The 19,075-nt window shown below is 42.0% G+C and overlaps 1 protein-coding gene across 3 annotated transcripts in view; it reads right to left on the bottom strand.

The window, feature by feature from the left end:
• The window catches only part of SCAMP1 (secretory carrier membrane protein 1), a 40,498-nt gene extending 34,352 nt beyond the window's left edge, over nt 1-6,146 (bottom strand). Inside the window, exon 1 of one of the 3 annotated variants that reach the window (XM_061475848.1) lies at nt 5,917-6,146. In XM_061475848.1, the coding sequence (XP_061331832.1) occupies nt 5,917-5,973 (57 nt within the window). In that variant the 5' untranslated portion in view covers nt 5,974-6,146. The remainder of the gene's footprint in view (nt 1-5,916) is intronic. The other 2 variants (XM_061475849.1, XM_061475847.1) reach the window with 2 other exon arrangements.
• Between the last annotated feature and the right edge of the window lie 12,929 nt (nt 6,147-19,075).

The following is a 19,075-nucleotide window of genomic DNA, read 5'->3' as shown; positions in this document are numbered from 1 at the left end:
TAAATAATACCGGTCCCAGTACTGACCCTTGAGTCACTCCACTAGTTACAGGCCTCCAACTAGACTCAGCCCCATAGACTACAACTCTCTGGCTTCTCTCCTTCAGCCAGTTCGCAGTCCACCTCACTACCTGATCATCCAGTCCACACTTCCTCAATTTAGCCGTGAGGATGCTGTGGGAGACTGTGTCAAATGCTTTGCTGAAGTCAAGGTAGACCACATCCACCGCTCTGCCATCATCCATCCACCGTGTTATTTCCTCATAAAAGGCTAAGAGTTTGGTCAAACATGATTTCCCCCTGGTGAAGCCATGCTGACTGCCCCTCATAACCCTCTTATCCTTGATATGACTTAAGATGGCACCAAGGATAAGGTGTTCCATCACTTTCCCAGGGATGGAGGTGAGGCTGACCGGTCTATAGTTACCCGGGTCCTCCTTCTTGCCCTTTTTGAAGACTGGAGTGACATTTGCTTTCCTCCAGTCCTCAGGCACCTCTCCCATTTCTGGGCTGCAAGCGCACACCGAAGCCAGCTCATGTTCATTTTCTCATCAACCAACACCCCCAAGTCCTTCTCCACAGGGCTGCTCTGAATCTCTTCTCTGCCCAACCTGTAGCTGTGCCTGGGATTGCTCTGACCCAGGTGTAGGACCTTGCACTTGGCATGGTTAAACCTCATGAGGTTGGCATCAGCCCACCTCACAAGCATGTCAAGGTCCCTCTGGATGGCATTCCTTCCCTCCAGCTATCAACCGAACCACACAGCTTGGTGTCATCAGCAAACTTGCTGAGGGCGCACTCAATCCCACTGTCCATGTCAGCAACAAAGATGTTAAACAAGACCGGTCCCAACACTGATCCCTGAGGGACACCACTTGTCCACTGAAAAACCCTGAGGGTGCACTTGGGGGTGCGAGGTATTTCCCTGGTGAGTGGTGGAGCAGTTTTTTGGCTATGGAGTGCCATAACACACATGCCCTCTTACTTCCCCAGATACAGCTCTCTGACTACCTCAACACTGGGAAGACAGTTGGAGAGAAGTCAGGGCTAGTCAGCCCCACCCTGCAATGGAGAGCTGGACATCTAAAAACATAATCTCCATCTCATAGCTAGTCTCAAGTATTTGTCCTTCCTCTGCTCTGAAACACGCTGTGTTCCTCTTTGTAACGTTGAATCTCAGCATACAGTGCAATAATAATACTAATGGCTGTATGTGCTAACACTTCCAACAAAAATCTGGAAAGAAAATGCAACTCTGACTGATACTATCTATTAAAACACCTTAGTTTTAATAGATTACAATGCAGGTTACAGCACTGGTGAAGTGTACTCTTGAAGCTAACTACTATGTAGCCCAGCTAAAGGGCACTTCCAATACTGTGATGTGCAGCATTAAATTATGCAAGATTTAGAGAGATTTATAAATTTTGAAGCCATGAAGGGAAACCAGGTAATAAAGTCAGAAAAATATTTTATGTGCTTGGCTATTTTAAAGCCAGACAACTTAACTGGGTATATTTCATAGTCATACAAAAGAACAAAAACTCAGTTATGCATATAGGCACACTACCAAACTTTTGAATGCTAAGGTACAAATACTGCAGAAACACTTAATTCTTCCAAAATAATTAACAATTATCTTTCTTCCTGTAAGTTTCTATCATTTTAACTTCACTTGAGGAAGCAACGTGTTAACCGTGTAGATTCTGCTGCCAAAGAAGGTAGCAGTCATCTGAATCATTAGCTTCAGCATAAAACTTCCAGCCTGCACTTCCCGCCAAACCAGCTAGATTAATTTGTGCTCACGTGAGTCAGATTAAGCGTAATATTCAATTTATAACTGGAATTACCTTTGCAGTAAATTTAAACACTTAACATATATCTAGCTCTACTGACTCAAGTAATCCTGTGACCTCAGTGAGAGCAAGTCAGGTGCCTAACACCGATTTAGGTATCTTAGAGCATCTCTGACATCCACACAAGAATGGCAGTTTTTCTGGACCACCGACTTGAAAGTAACCACAGTTTGCATACATAATCCCACCCAAAGAAACTACTCATATAATTAACAACACATACATCTGAGGTTTTCATGATTGTGTCCTTCCACACTAAAACTGAGTAAGACATAGGCCACTCTGTTTAAATCTTCATGCATATCATGCAGAGGTTCGGCTTTTACCTGAAGGTCACCATTCACATTTAAACAAAAATATGTATTAGTTTTCAGTCCTATCATTAATTTCTGTAGTATCAAATATCTGCACCTGCTCAGAGCTCTGAACACATCAGATGAACCACCCCAACAGAATTCATAACAGAACTCAGTTTCTACAGTCACTTATAAGTAACTGTTCCATATGTTTGAATGACTAACCAGCCCTCAAACCTTTTACAGTCTGTCAGCCAAGCCACAAAGGTCTGTGAAATTCATAGCTCCACTTAAAAAAAAAAAAAAAAAAAGAATTTCTTCTCTTAGTAGTAGTATCATACACTTACACTAAAAAATAATTTTAAAAAATAACAACCAAAACCAGAATCAACATATTTTATTGTAGAAGTGTTGAATTGTTTCAGATTATATGAAATTTACACTGGATTTCATGAGACTGCTGTTTCAGAACCTTTGTAACTGTATCACCACCCAAGATGACAACTATTTCCGATCTTACGACATTTAAAAAAGAAAGAAGAAAAAAGGACAAGGAGATAGCTACATTAGAAATTTGCCTTTGTCATACAAAATTTATTTCTGCTGGGTTAGTCTATTAAAAAAATAACCTGTCACCACCCTGAGGATGCCCAAACTGGCCCAAGCTGGTCAGACTCACCTCATCGCTAAGGACTTGCGCAGTCATCACGGGACTGTTGGCTGACCTGGTTACTTTCACTGGGCCTCATCCTGACCCTGAGCTGGCTTTCAAGCTTGAGCTAAGATCTGATTCCTCTCTATGGACTTGTCCAGCACCCTAGACTCTTGGATGAATGCAGTTACCATCACCCTACCTGCTCTGTTCACCCTGTGTGGGTGCTGTAGAACTGTTTCTCATTAATAACTTGACCAAGTGTGAATTCATACTCACAAGCTATGACAACTGCTTCTAAGTGAAAGAAATTAAACAGCTTTCATTATTGGTCTGCTTTCATTTATGATACTTGAGGTCACACCAAATGGGTATTTTTTCACAATGCTGCTACATCATATTATAGCAGGATTATTGTACCTTCATTTGTATGGTACATGGATGCATTTTCTTCTGCACAACTTTAATATGATCAAACCTTTTTAATGTTATGTTATTTATCTTTGTTTCATTACCTCTTGTCTTTCAAACCAAACCATCTCTTGGTTTTGTTGGTACAGCATGTGAAGGACAGCTATTTACAGAGGAATACTATTAGCCTTTGGGTTCAGTTCAAGTTTTGTTTTTTCTTTTTTTTAAGAGTTAAGTAGCCACTGTCTCAAAATCAAAAATATTATACAATCAAGCTAAGTAAGCTAATATTTGAAACAAGAAATTCTATTTTACAAATTTCATTACTTCTAGTAGAACCAAAATAGAAACATAATTTAATTTTAGGTTTCCAAAACAACTGCCCAAAATACTAAGCAAACTATAAGTTTCCACTTTACCTTTATCTTCCTAGGGAAGATTATTTATTTGATTCAACATCAAGCAAGAATCTCAGCTGAAATCCTTTTATTAAAATGCATGAGAATAGTTACAGGAAATCTCACAAACAGATCACAGACAACTAGTAAAACCAAAATATTTAAGAAGGATCTATCTATAGATATCTGTAGATCCTTGCAACAGCTCTTCCATGTGACATGTTCAGTCCCCCCTCTGCCATACTACTTTGTGATTCTACATTAGCACACACAGTGACTTCAAAAGTAAGGAAAACAACTAATCACACCTAACAAAATTATCAAGCAAAGACAAATAAAAATATGAGTACATTGGAATGAGGTGTTCAGTCAACATTACTTAGGTTGTCAGGGTCCACCTGGAAATACTGGTTCTGTGTATAAGGTATGTTAAAATACATAGTCAGACAAAACTTAAATGCAGACATGCATTCATACTCACTAATTTCAAAGCTGAAAGGAAACGGCAGTCAAGGTTTGGCTTATATGAGGCCTCTGCCCTTTCAAGTTAAATGTGTGGATGACTAAAGGTATGCAAGATCACTTTTTGTGGGCAATGAATGTGACATAAGTTAGCAAAGACTGAATGAAATGCAAAAAAATAGCCTCTGAAAAAGGAAAAGTGTACAACTTTCCTAAACGAATTTTTGCAAATAAAAGAAATCCAGAAGCGTGTCTGACAGTGAGTTTCAAGTTACAGAGAAGTTCTTGTAGACTCCTTTCATCATGACACATTCTAGATGAATAGAATGTGGATTCTGCCCGACAAAAGTCTTCCCCTGAAGAGAAACTGGAATAAACTATTTCACTTTAAGCTGTGTCTTCAAACTGGAAGTATGGTTAATGTAGGTCCATACCTTAGGTCTTAGCAACACTACACGGGACAAGTTACCTGGGCCAATGAGTGATTCAGGAGCAACTATACTTCTTCCAATACCCCTAACCACTCTGTGTATCTATACACAATACATTTTGCTAGATGTTATTTTTGTAACAGCTACAAAAAGTGAGGAAAAGCATCACGTGTTTTTATTGCTGAAGACACATTCTAGAACAATGACACTTTTTCAGTGCTTGATGCCAAAAGGCATTTAAAAGAACAGTTGGCAGCAATCTCAATGCCAGGGCTGCTGTTCATCCACAAGGTCACTGCACTGTGTACAATATTGTGCAAAAACAGTGTCTAGCTTAAGGAATACAATCAACTGAATTTTACGACCATAAAAACTAAACTAATGATTCAGACAATGCTCCAATTAACAAATGTCAGTAACACTATGCTTCCAGCAGCTAACTGCACAGAAGTATCTTTGAAATGTGACAGCTCAATTTTTTAAAAGCTTAATTATTCTAGCTGACAACCTAAACTCACAGCCATACACTATCAGCACACTTTAAAGTGTCAGCATGAAATAAAATGCAGCAAAAAAAAAGCTCAGTGAGATTATTAAAGTAAGTAGCTCAATAAATTAATTGAGCTGGCTTCAAATAACAAGGAAAGAAAACATATAAAGAGGGGAAGCATCCAAGGAGGTTAGCTCATTTTGACAGCCGAAGCCAGAACAGTGGGTGAAGAAACAATTCTCAGCTGTATGACAAGTCAATAGTGCAAAAATTAAAAGCTTTAGTGTACATTACAACGCAGTATCCTGAGAAGCAGGATGGAACTTACACCTGGCCACCAGTACCCTGCATGTTTCTGAAATAATTCAGAACCGCAAGTAAGCTTCCTAGGGGCTTGGAGGAGGCTAGAGGGGAAAACCGGGGCAAATTCACTAAGCTTAACTATTTGGGTCAGTCAAAATGGAGAAAAAAGACCGTATTAGTATCATATACACAAAGTTACCGTCAAAATAAAGAAACCTGTATTTTTTTTTCCTCCAAAATAACGCATCTGAAACACGATTTGCGTTAATCTTATCAACAGCAGGACACGTGCAAACCTGAACTTGTAAAACGGCTCTGCCCGTTTCTAGGGCTTCCGAAGCCGCTTCTATCCTACCAGCCCTCCTCACCGCCCTGCTCCAAACCCGCGGGGGGCAGCCCCCCTCACCATTGCCAGCCAGCGCCCGCCAGTCCCGAGGCCACAGCACGACTGCAGCTGGCCCTTCCCCACTTCCCGCAGCGGGAGCCGCCCCCCCCCCCTCACGCCGCGAAGGACCGGGGCCTCTCCCTCCCCCACCTCCCGGGCTGCCCGTGGCTAGGCGCAGCGCGCTCTCCCGCCGCCGCGACATCCAGGAAGGCTCACGTCGCCCGCAGCCTCACCTTGAAGGGGTTGTTGAGGTCCGGGTCGGCGAAGGGGTTGCTGTCGAAGTCCGACATGATGGGGGGCAGACAGGCGCTGTTATCACTGGGTGGCGGCCCTAGCCCTGCAGCGCCCCCAACACTCACCGACTCGCAGACTGCCCCCCGCCACCGCTGTCGCTGCAATCCGAGACCTAGCCCGCCCCCCGCTACCGACCAGCCACGGGCGGCCGACCTCCCAAAATGGCCGCCCCGGAAGTGAGGTGCAGGGTGGGACGGCCCTACAGGGGAGGAGAGCTTCCAGTGCCAGCGCCGAGGGGCCGGACCAAGGCAGGTCACGGGAAAGCCGGCTCCTCGAGCAGAGCCGGGCGGAGCAGGGCAGGGCGGCAGGAGGCTTGGGAGGGGCCATACCCAGGGTGGATGAAGGCTGATGAATTACTGTGGTCGGGGCTGTTGGCCGCTCGTCGCCGCTCCACTTGGGATGATGAGGAACGATGGGGGCTTTGTTCCGCCGCCATGTGTTGTCAGCACCAGGCGCGGGGGAAGGAGGGCCGGGCGAGCAGCAGGGGGGCAGGCCAGGCCCGGCCCGGCGAGACGGGTGGCAGGGGCGTGCGGACGTGACCCGCGGCCATGGCGGGGCGGGATGCCTCACCTCAGAGAGCAGCGCCCGGGCGGACAGTCCCGTGGTGGCGGCTGGGCCGGTGTGCCCTGACTTGCTGACCGTGTCTCGGTGCCATGGTAGACGGTAGCCAACAGAGGAGGTGCGAGCACTCCGCTTTCCTCCACCCTTCCCCGACTCAGCCCGTCTCGCATGGACAGTGAAATGATGGCAGAAAGGAAGCCTTCGAACTTGAGGCTTATTTGGTAAAACGCAGACTTGGTCTCTTGTTCTCTTCTGTTGGCATGATAAATAGCTTACCAAGCGTATGGCTTACGAAGGGCTGTAGGTAGGCTTTGAACCGCGGTCACAAAATCCTGCTTCCATGAGTGAACACATCAAAAGGGCTTCTTGGAAGTGTTCAACTTTTTCAAATGCTTCCTCAGAAATATTGACACTGCAGTTTGAAGAACCAGGTCCGAATGATGCAAATAAATGAGAGCAGCTGTTGGAAGCACTGAAGAACCTTTAGTTGAAATCTGAAATGCCATCTGCTTGATACCAGTCTGTGTTGATGCAACCCTATTAAAACCAATGAATCCTGACTTGCTTTACATGCTTTTTACATAAATATTTAAATTTTGATTTAAATTTTAAAAAAAGGAAAAAAGGTTTCTTAGGTCAGACAAAAAGAAATTGTTATCAGAGTGAAACTGGCCTTTTAACTTTCTGGCATTCAAATATGATTTTTTTTTTTGTTTTTTCCCCATGAAATAATCATAGGCTAACACACTGTCCAGGGCTTTTTGAAGGCTGACTCGGCATGTTAGCACTTTCATGTACCTAACTGGCTCTACATATATCAATACTCTTACCCTGGCACTGGCAGTTGTTATAATGGTGACGTTCTGTCAACAGGTCAGGGAAAAGTGTATGTGTACACAAGAATTGATTTTGCACAGATCAGTAAAGAAAGCAGTAATTGTTTCTAGGCTTGTTCTAATTTATGCACAAGTTTCTCAATTGTTCCTGAAGGACTGTCAGATATAAGATGGCATGAAAATGGGGCAAATCATAAAAGTGTAGCTTCTAAACAACAAAACACTTTAAACTTTTTTGTTTCTATGAAGTATAAAACACTTCACACTTCAAAAAACACCAAGGCAGCTGTTCTGTGATCAACAAAAGAATGTTACACTATTAGTCACAAGTGACAGCAAATAATTTTGTTTTCCAACATTCGCCCATGACTCAATATATCATAGCTCAATGGTATGTGTTGATACTTCAAAAGCTTTGTGCATTGGCCACTGTACTTGCTCCTCTTTCAGCTGAACAGGAATGAATGAATGAATGCATGCATGAACTAAGGTTCGGCTGAAAAGAGTATCTTTTCCTGTGTGTTGCTGGTGCTTCAAAACATGGACTTCTTTAATAATAATTTGTGCACAGTTAAAGGGGAATAATCTGTCATCTGAGTTTTAAGGCAATAATGAAACTGCATTAGGATGTTTTTGGAAAGGGTAATAAATATTTTCCATTAAATGATAGCACTTTGGTAGTGCATCTTTGCTTGCTACTGAAAGTGCTAACATTGGGAGGTACCAATTGACTGCAAGCTAATAGAAAATGAGAATTTATTATTTCAACTAATTGAGTAGTTTGTGCTATACATAAACAATGTGGACAATATAAATGGTCATCATTTGATGGTGATGGTTGACATTGTCAGTTATTTTCTCCATCTTCCAAAGGAGTTTCAGAATTAGAAAAGAGACATGATTAGGCAAGGATGCCCTTCAGAGAGTGCTCTCTACACCGTGTTTTCAAAATAGTAGATTTTTTTTCTGTAAGAATTACCTACTTGCAATCAACTATTTCTAATTCAGCTACAAGATACAGCTCAAAAATACATCAGTTGGATTTTTAATATGCTAGTAAATGAATTGAAAAATACAGTCTAGTAGAGAATCGCTGACATTGTTTAGATAAAACTATATCTCTGAACTAAAAATGCCCCAGCCTCCTGGGATTGGTTTTATTCAGTGGTTTTTCAGTAATACCAAAATAGTTGCTTTCTTTGCAAACAAAATAACCCTAGATTGAATTAGCCGTTTCCTCAGAAAGAAGAGTTTAAATGTCAAGAAACAGTACATCTGAACTGCTTGCATGAGTACTGTACTTGTATGCTGCATTTAAGAAATCTTATGTAAAGGACTGACGATATTATTGCTTCAAATTGTGGTTCTCTCAATTTTCTGTCACTTGTAGAATTTGCAGTGCTTATGCCAACCGCAGATGGTGGTGAGGAGCACTCAGATCAGCTGAAAGGAAAATACGACAGTTTTCTTTCAGTCCAAAATGTTCAAATGCTGAGTAGACAACCAAGTGATCTCTTTTAAACAGCTCTCTCTCCCAGTGAAAATCACAGTTTTACAGAGGATGGACTTTCAAAAAATAAAACAAAGCTGTAACAAGTAAGCCCTAGTAGTGTCAAATTAGGTCATATGCAGATAACAATTTTAAAGTTGATGAATGTTGAGGCAGACTACAGCTAGTCTGTTAGGTAAAACCTAACCTGAAGTGTTATTCAGTAACAGCTCTTGGAACAACTTAAAATAGCAAGAGCCTTTTCCTAGGTTTCACAGCGGTGAGACTGACTTGCAAAATATTGAATAGATTTTAACTTAGGAGAGGGGGAAGAGAAATGTGATAAATAGGTATTTCAGTATAATACTTGAAGGTCAAGAGCTGCAATATCCCCTCAAAAATATTCTGCCTCAAATGAAAAGAAATGAAGCCCAGATTCCCCAAGATAATGCAGTTTTAGTGTGCTGATTGCTGGATCAAAATCTGTTTCCATCGTGCAAAGTACTGAGCTAATATAAACTTGTTTTAATAGTCTGAAGAGAAGTCTTAAGTCTTTTTCAGGGAGTGGGGCAGCTTTGCCAGTTCTACTACCAGAAGATACACTTGCACCCTTTTCTGAGTAGAACCAGCATAGCCAGATTACAGGAGGCAGTGTGTGACCTTTTGATGAGAACTCTGACTACTTTCTGAAGCTCCACACTTGGGTTTTCAGTCATGTTCCAGAACTGTAGGAGGATATTTGGAATTCTTCTCTATGGATAGCTCACCTCTTTGGCGGTAGGAGAAGGATTCCCATAGCTGAATTACAGCAGGGAATAGGTAATTGGTGCATAGCCATGTTGTGATCATTTTGCCAAAGGCTGTCTGGTACTGTCAGTGATCTCATACCCTGCATGCCCATGCTCTACCCAGCTTTCTTGCTGTAACTGACCCTGACCTGTATGCTCTACCGCAGACCCACACTGAAGTAAGGACATGCACATCCAGCCACTGTACTTTGTGCCCCTCAAGAATCAGAACTGAACTTGAGTTCACAGCAGAGAACCAACATCTCGTTTTGCTACTTTGAGTAACAGATTTCTCCAATGTCCAGGTGTTCAGTGGGCATGCTTTGTAATAAGAAAATTAAGTCATTCTTGGCTTGAGCAAAGAATCATTTTGCTGACCTAGAATGACATTGCTCAATGTCATGCTGTTCAAAATGAAGATCAGATGCGAAAAGCTGATCCCAATGGAACCATTAGTTTCTGCTGCTCTTCATATTCCCCTTAGTCCTATTCTGCTCCATCTGTTCTAAGACTCTACAAAGAGTAGGTCATCAGCGAACCATCCTTCCCTGTGCTTCTTTGAACTCTGGACTAGTTGCTGGTCTTTGTCCAAGGAGCAGAGCCCTTCTCCCATAGCAGGGGATTTTAGGAATGTGCAGGCACAGCACAGCTATCACAAGCAAGGTGTCTCTATTTTTCTCCCAAACTGAACTTACCTGACTGTTTCCCATCCCACAGGCAGCAAAGGTTAGCATAAACACTTTTACAGAGGCCAGTAATCATCAGCACTGTCCAAGACAGCAGGATGTAATCGTGTATACTTCCTGCTGGAAGAAGACTTGTGCATCCATCTAGCTGGGGACAGAACAGTAGCAATTTTCCTCCTCTTTAAAGAGTCACGATGCCTGTGAATGAAGTCACTGCCATAAACACTGCCTTTAAGGGGATGGCTAACCTACTGTGGAAGCCAGTGTGTGGGAGCAATGAATAGTAAGCTACAGTCATGAGGAAAGATACTGCAAAATGAACACATGCTATTTGGGAGTGGGGAGAGCATTCTAGGCAGCTGTGGAGTGAAGCCAAGTGGCACTTGCAGTCTGTGCTGCTTGCATTTGTTCCTGTACCAAGTCAAGAGTGCGAGGAAGAGCAGAATGTAAGGCAGGTGGTAAAAGAGCTGGTTTAGGCAATAAGTAGACCTCGGATGCACCTGCCTCCTCCTCCCACTGTATTATCATTTGCTGTATTATAACACAGATGCTTGGCTTCTGCAGCTCCCCAGTCTCTTCTCATATCTGTACCCCTCAAGAAGAGGTACGCTGGTTGTTTTCAGTGGGAATAGTTTAGACAGTATTAGGACTTCCCCTATGATCCCTTCCAGTCAAATAATTCTGGTAAATAACTTTTCAGGGTGTCTCTCATCCTTTCCAATTTAAAAATACATGTGAATAATTGAACATAAATAGTTGTCTGCATTTTGATTATTTTTTGTTTTGCATTGCTTTTTAATCACATGTATTTTCTTCATCGATTATATAGAAGTAATTATTAGGCAATTAAATTCCAATTGGAAAGCAATTGAATTGCAATTCTGGGACCTAGAAAACGATTCAGGGAGGAATCTGAATACATGTAAGGAGTGAGTGTTTCAAAACTGTGGTCCTCAAATGTTGGGAGTTCTGTTCCGCAAGTAAGGAAAAAATATTGAGAACAAAAGGTGTGGGGAATGATGGTTTCTTGGTTACAATACAACTATACACAGCTTTGCAAGAAAATGTGGGATTTTGCATAAAATAGCTCAGAGAAGATCCTTTACAGTTTGACTGTCCTCATGCAGATGTGCAGGTGCAAGTAGTTACTGATCTTCACACAAAGCCAAACAATATATTAAGAAAATTTTGGGCTTGGGGAAGCCTGGCCTGGTGTTATTCCACCTCTGCGTACACCTGTTCTCCCTACTTCTAAGGTGCAGTTGGACAGGGTGCTGGGCCATCTTGTCTAGACTGTGCTTTGGCCAAGAAAGGTTGGGCCAGATGATCCTTGCAGTCCCTTCTATGATTCTATGAATAAACTAGAAGTTGTAAATGTCAAATCATTATTTCAGTAAGTGGAGATCTGAAGTGCTGGGGAGAAAACATGCAGGTCTTTGGTGAAAGAGACTGGCCACTGCCGAAGTTAATGTTTTGGCAAGGATATTCTTGTTTCAGTATTTCAATAAGCATTGCAGATGAAGCAGAGAAAACCAATAACATTTGCATGGAAGAAAGAATGATGGATAGAGTATATACTTAGTGCAGATCTACTAAACTGGGTTGCCAAACCATTTCAGATATTGTATGGTATTATTGCTGTATGGTTGAGTTATGGTGCATGCAGAGTGCTCTGCTCCAGCCAAATATTGTGTCCTCATTGAAAGAAAAAAAATTAGAGGTACATGTGTACCCTTAGAATACTGTGAATATCAAGTTTCTCCCTTTTGAAAATTCAGTCTGTCCTTTAGTAAAGACTAATTTGTGAATCTGTAATAGAATGCTGAAATAAATGTAAACTTCTCCACCCCTGAACGTGCTTGAGTGCAGTTCATAACCAGGTATTACAAAGTGCTAGATATTACCCTTTGATAAGTCTCATGGGCCTTTTTAGCAGAAATGAGGAATCTCTATCAATATCTGAGACTATCAATACCTACAGAGTAGCAGCATGGCTTATGTACTCTAAATGGCTAGCAAAAGATGGGATAATAAACTAATGCTTTTATTCTCAAAGCACATTTGCTTTGAAAACTAACCTCTTTTCTATTTCTTTATGTTAGCATTTGATAGGTGTATGTGATTTGGTAGATGAGATGTCACTTTACCTAAGCTCAATTTAAAAAACAATTGTCGCCAGAAGGTATATGATCCAATCAGTGTTAAAGAAGCTCACTTTGAAACATGGTACCACCCTGTTAAACAAACAAACTCGATGATTATATTATAGCATCGTGAGTGCTAAGCATTGAGGAGCTTGTTATTTTAATGATGGCTGTTCTGGTTTATTCTACTCATGTGAGATTGGGGGCACCTATTACTGTTGCTTTGGGTCATCCTTTTTGCACCCCAGGCAGGGCCCTACATGCTGCCTGAGCACCAGGATCCCCTCTGGAGTGGAAGCACCACTGACAAAACTCAGGGGCATGTCAGCAGTTGACCAGCCCAGAGATCCCATTGCCTAACACAGGCTTCCAGCACTACCCTGGCTGGCCTGGTATCTTTCCTTCCAGCATAAGCTATTGGTGTCCTGCTGTTAGTGCAGCAAGATCTTGCTGGGTCATTTGCAGCCCATTTAAAGCTGCCAAAATACCTTCCGAGAAGGAGAAAACAGGACCCAGAGAGATGTCTCAGGTGTTTTGAGTTCTTTTGGGCTCAGGAAGGTTTTAGGAAAGTAAACATGATAGCAGACAACCTTGACGTTTGTTTTTCACAATATTTAATAATTATAATCTTTGTTGAATTTCCTTGGATCTGTCAAGCAGGTGTGTGTTGATTTCTTTCCTCAAAAAGTCTAACTTTCATGGTAGAACAACTCTGCAGAGATCTGAGAAAGCAGTTATCAGTCAGAAAGTACTGTTGGGGGAAAATTTCATTGAATTAAGACCTAAATATGCAAGCAACAACCCCTGCTGGTGTTCTTCAAATGCCTGAGAGGAAATACTGTTTAAAAATGCCAGGTGAAGGCTGAATTCCTAGCACCCTGATTCCAGGGAAGAAGTGTGGTTATATGCTGGACATTAACAATAAAGATGAGACTCACTACATAAACACAAGATTATGAAAGTAATTGGCTGCTTTCACAGAGATGAATGGCTCTTGCATATGTTAGTTATAGAAGAACTAGCTAATAAGCAGTTTTACACATGGAGTAGTCCTGTGAGTTTTTTGTAAATAAGCAAATGTTCTTTCAGTTTTTGTCCAAGCAATTATTCCAACATGTCTGTAAAATGCTACTTATGCTAAGAAATCTGTCTTCATCACTTTTCTCAGATGTTATTCCCCCTCCTCCTTCCAATTATATACACAAAACAGCAAAGGGAAGACACACATTTTTTACTAATGTTGGTAGGTGTGCAACTCCATTCCTTTAGAAACAGACTTCCATTCACACCATACAAATGTACCATCCTACAGGATGTTTAAAACAGTAGTGCCACTGTCAAGTCTGGATCTACTGTGAAATAGTAATAAAAAGGTTCCATATTTGCTGGTTTTCTGCTTTCCAGACTTAGACCAGCTTTCAAAGAATGGAGAATTTTTCTATGTTTTTAGATTTTAGAAGATTTATAGAGAAGTATATTCTTAGACTCAAAGGAGTTTCTATTTTTTGATACAAACTACAACTGTAACTCCAAATTGCTTAGTTTTTTCCTGCTGTATGAATCAGAAGAAAATCCATATTTATTGTCAGTGAAAATTTGAATAATATATAACCCAAATGTGATACAGAACACAAAGAGTAAAATTTTGCAAGATTGATTTTGCAAGATTTCTATTCAAAAGTGCATTGTAAAACATTGCATTGTAAAACATTTTTCCTTCAGTTTGCAATGTTCATAGTAACATTGTGTACTTTCTGCTTCATGCCCGTATCTGTGCTGTGAGATACATATGACATTCAAGAAATCCTTAGCAACTAGACAATACTGTTCCTATTTTTGTAAAAGTGCATCTCTTGGAGCATTGTAGAAATTCTGAGAAAGTGCAGTCAGCAAAATAACATATCTGGTACTTAATTCAGATGAACATTTATGTAAAAAGGGCAACACGAGAATAAGCACTCTATCCGCTTAGTAACTATCTGAGAAATGTTGAAAAGCAACGTAGTTTCACCTAGATGTTTTATCCAAAAGATAAGCTAGGTTCTGCCAAGCATTTGCAGTGAAACATAAAGTGAAGTGAAAGTGTTAGCAATATACAGTCACAGTGGTCCCCTTTCTTATCCACCCCAACAGCAAAAACCCTTCAGCAAGACTTTCATCATCTCGTATCTCATTTACTGTAACAAACTAATTCATTCTTCACTGCTCCTATCTTCCCTGAATGCTGTTGCAAAATTCATTTCCACATCAGTTTTGTAGCTCTGTATGAGCTCACCCTTTTCCATCACATTCTGTATAAAAGTAGGACCTGTGTAATTTTACATTCATTAGTATATGGAATAACAGTACTGTCTAATTATATAAAGATTAAAATGTTCCATGAAACATATACTACTGAACCTGTGCTATATGGTTAATTTTGAAATAACAGTTGTGATCTGCACATTGCCTCATTCTGATCTTTTGCTGTTGGTTCGTATCTGCAATCCACACTTCATGAATTTTCAAACTTTCGTCCGTTAAAAGCATATCCTTGAAATAATACATTACAAAACAATTTCCATTGCCTTTGCAAGCTTCAGATTTCTGTGAAATTGCATAAGGTAAATAACTATCAGCTTGCTAGAAGATTTTTTAGAAAGGACTGCTTTTAAACAACTATCACAGATAGTTGACTTTAAATACATCTATTATAAATATAAGGCTGAATGCTCAGAATAAATACCCTTCTTTCAAGACTTGTGCAATTTTTAATTTGTCTCAGTGAAAACATCTTTCACCTCTTCCTCTTTCTTTATATATGTAAATGTGTGTATATGTATCTATATATTATATTTATATTGGCTAATTTTAAATTGCTCAAAATGCCATATGCTGCCACTTGTGCTTTTAAATTCCAGCAAATGTTTCATGCTTGCCACAATTTTTATACTGAAGGTTTTGGCTGAGCCACATTACAGGATCAAGGTCAGTAAATTCTATTTCATCACTGTTTCTGAAGAAGATTTCCTTAAGGAATTCTGTGGAAGCACTGCCCTGGTTTGTCTTGCCACAGTATTGTTTCACTTGTTCTATTTTGCATACTAACTTATAGTTTAACCTTTCAGAGTTTTTAAACTACTTTTGTAGAGTTCTGTGAGATTCTTCCATGGATTAAGAGAGTTTCAAGGAAAATGTATAGTAGAGCCCCGTGTCCTGGGTTCAGCAGTAGCAGTCAGTTTTTCTCCTTCTTGGTAGCTGGTGCAGTGCTGTGTTTTGACTTTCAGCCTGGGAACAGTGCTGATAACACCAAAGTTTTCAGTTGTTGCTAAGTAATGTTTACCCTGACCAAGGACTTTGTGAGGCTCATGCTCTTGCTCTGCCAAGGAGGAGGGGAAGCTGGGAGGAAGCAGAGACAGGACACCTGACCCAAGCTAGCCAAAGAGGTATTCCATACCACAGCACGTCGTGCCTGGGGAGGTAACTGGGAGTGCCCCGGAAGGACACGGGGTCTTCTGGGTCGGACTCGTTTTTCAGTGGGTGGTATCGTATTCTCTTCCCTTGATATTTTCTCTTATCGTTGTTGTCGTTGGTGGTAGCGGTGGTGATCTGTGTTGTACATTGGTTGCTGGACTGTTCTTGTCTCAACCCGTGGGAGTTGCACTTTTTCAATTCTCGTCCCCATCCCTCCGAGAGCGGGGAAGGGGAGAGCCCCCAGGGGGGGTGGGTGGACGTGGGCCTTGATTGCTTCCAGCCTGGCACCACTCACTGGGAGTGAGTGAACAAGCTGTCTGGCTAGGGTTTTAACCACGACACCCTGCAATTCACTGGGTCATTTCACTGGTAATAATATTTTCATATTTACATCAGAGTGAGTAATTGCCATTCCATATTTCATTGACACAGGTCCTCCTACTTTGGAACATTAGTGCCAAAATATCTAAATTTATTATCTATACATTTTAGAAGGTATCTGTCACCCTTTGCTATTTTAAGCCACAACACTGTGTCTATGACTTACAGTATTTTAATTCATATCCTCATTGCTGAAAAAAAAAAAAAAAGCTGTTTTTCCTATAATCCTTGCCAACTTTACTATGTGTACTCCATGAAGAATATAAAGTCATAAGCATACAATGAAATCCTAATTTCTGGTTGCAGTAGAAGGAACTGTCAAGGCACTTAAGAGGCTATGTATGGAGGCCTCTATGTCCTACTGAGTATTTTGTAAAACCATGTCACTCATTACACCCAGTGACTTAGTAAGCAAGATACCCTAAGTTCTTCCTGATATTGTTATTTACCCTGTAGAATACACATTTTCAAGACTTGAATGCTAGGAGAGCAAGGCACTTCTCCCTTTAAAGAATATTAGACTTCAGGATAAATATTCTCGATTATCTGAAAGGATCCTAAAGCCAAGACAGGAAAAACTGTTAAAGAGTGGCACTTGCACACCTTAGAGGTAAATAGGTTAAAAATGTGAATGTGAAATAATTATTATTTTGAAATCCCAGCCATGAAGAAATAGATAATTTATAGTTCTGCATGTGACTTGTGCCTTTCCCTTCTGATTTCAAATACAGTTGTCACATATTCAGTTGAATATATACGGATTTAAATTATTTATAGAATCATAGACTGTTGTGGTTTAAACCCAGTCAGGTAATTCGTTCGCTCACTTCCCCCCCTTTCTTGCCCTCCCCCTGCTCTCGGAGGGACGGAGAGGAGAATCAAAAGAATGCAACTCCCACGGGTTGAGATAAGAATAGTTTAGTAACTAAGGTATAACACAAATCACTACTGCTACCACCAATGATAATAATGATAAAGGAAATAACAAGGGAAGAGAATACAACACCTCACCACCCGCTGACCGATAACTCGCCCCCCAAGCCCGACCAAGCTCCGACCGATACCTCCTCCAACCCTGCAGTCTCCCAGCCCTTCCGGCTAACTCCCAGTTACCTCCTGGGCATGACGTGCTGTGGTATGGAATACCTCTTTGGTCAGTTTGGGTCAGGTGTCCTGTCTCTGCTTCCTCCCAGCTTCCCCTCCTCCCTGGCAGAGCATGAGGCTCACAAAGTCCTTGGCCAAACCAAAACATCTCTATCAGCTCTGCTCCCAAGCTGAAAGTCAAAACACTGCACTGCACCAGCTACCAAGGAGGAGAAACATGACTGCTACTGCTGAACCCAGGACATAGACTCATAGAATACTTAGGGTTTGAAAACACCTTAAGATCACCTAGTTCCAACCCCCCTGCCATGGGCAGGGACACCTCTCACTAAACCGTGCCACCCAAGGCTCTGTCCAACCTGGACTTGAACACCACCAGGGATGGAGCATTCACAGCCTCCCTGGGCAACCCATTCCAGTGCCTCACCACCCTAAAAGGAAAGAATTTCCACCTTATATCCAATCTGAACTTCCAATGTTTAAGTTTTAACCCATTACCCCTTGTCCTATCACTACAGTCCCTAATGAAGAGTCCCTCCCCAGCATTCCCTATAGGCCCCCTTCAGATACTGAAAGGCTGCTGTGAGGTCTCCACGCAGCCTTCTCTTCTCCAGGCTGAACAGCCCCAACTTCCTCAGCCTGTCTTCATACAGGAGGTGCTCCAGTCCCCTGATCATCCTCGTGGCCCTTCTCTGGACTTGTTCCAACACCTCCGTGTCCTTTTTATGTTGAGGACACCAGAACTGCACACAATACTCCAAGTGAGGTCTCACAAGAGCAGAGTAGAGGGGCAGGATCACCTCCTTCGACCTGCTGGTCACGCTCCTTTTGATGCAGCCCAGGATACGGTTGGCTTTCTGGGCTGTGAGCGCACACTGAAGCCGGCTCATGTTTAGCTTCTCATGGACCAACACCCCCAAGTCCTTCTCCGTGAGGCTGCTCTGAATCTCTTCTCTGCCCAACCTGTAGCTGTGCCTGGGATTGCTCTGACCCAGGTGTAGGACCTGGCACTTGGCATGGTTAAACTTCACGAGGTTGGCATCAGCCCACCTCACAAGCATGTCAAGGTCCCTCTGGATGGCATTCCTTCCCTCCAGCGTATCAACTGAACCACACAGCTTGGTGTCATTGGCAAACTTGCTGAGGGCGCACTCAATCCCACTGTCCATGGTCAGCGACAAAGATGTTGAACAAGACCGGTCCCAACACCAATCCCTGAGGGACACCACTTGCTACTGGTCTCCAGCTGGACATTGAGCCATTGACCACAACTCTTTGCATGTCGCCATCCAGCCAGTTCTTTATCCACCAGGTGGTCCACCTTTCAAATGTCACGTGGGACAGTGTCGAACCCTTTGCACAAGTCCAGGTAGATGACATCAACTGCTCTACCCCTGTCCATCAGTTCTGTAGCCACATCAGAGAAGGCCACCAAATTGGTCAGGCAGGATTTCCCCTTAGTGAAGCCATACTGGCCATCACCAAGCGCCTTGTTGTTTTTCATGTGCCTTAGCATGCCTTCCAGGAGAATCTGCTCCAAGATTTTGCCAGGCACAGAGGTGAGACTGACTGGTCTGTAGTTCCCTGGGTCATCCATTTTCCCCTTCTTGGAAACTGGGGTTATATTTCCCTTTTTCCAGTCATCGGGATTTCACC

The sequence above is a fragment of the Pezoporus flaviventris genome, unplaced genomic scaffold, assembly GCF_033815535.1.
Source record: "Pezoporus flaviventris isolate CSIRO_AGI_PZ_B2104156 unplaced genomic scaffold, CSIRO_AGI_Pfla_v1 ptg000090l, whole genome shotgun sequence".
Classification (NCBI taxonomy): domain Eukaryota; kingdom Metazoa; phylum Chordata; class Aves; order Psittaciformes; family Psittacidae; genus Pezoporus; species Pezoporus flaviventris.
This window is presented reverse-complemented; position numbering and strand designations above follow the sequence as displayed.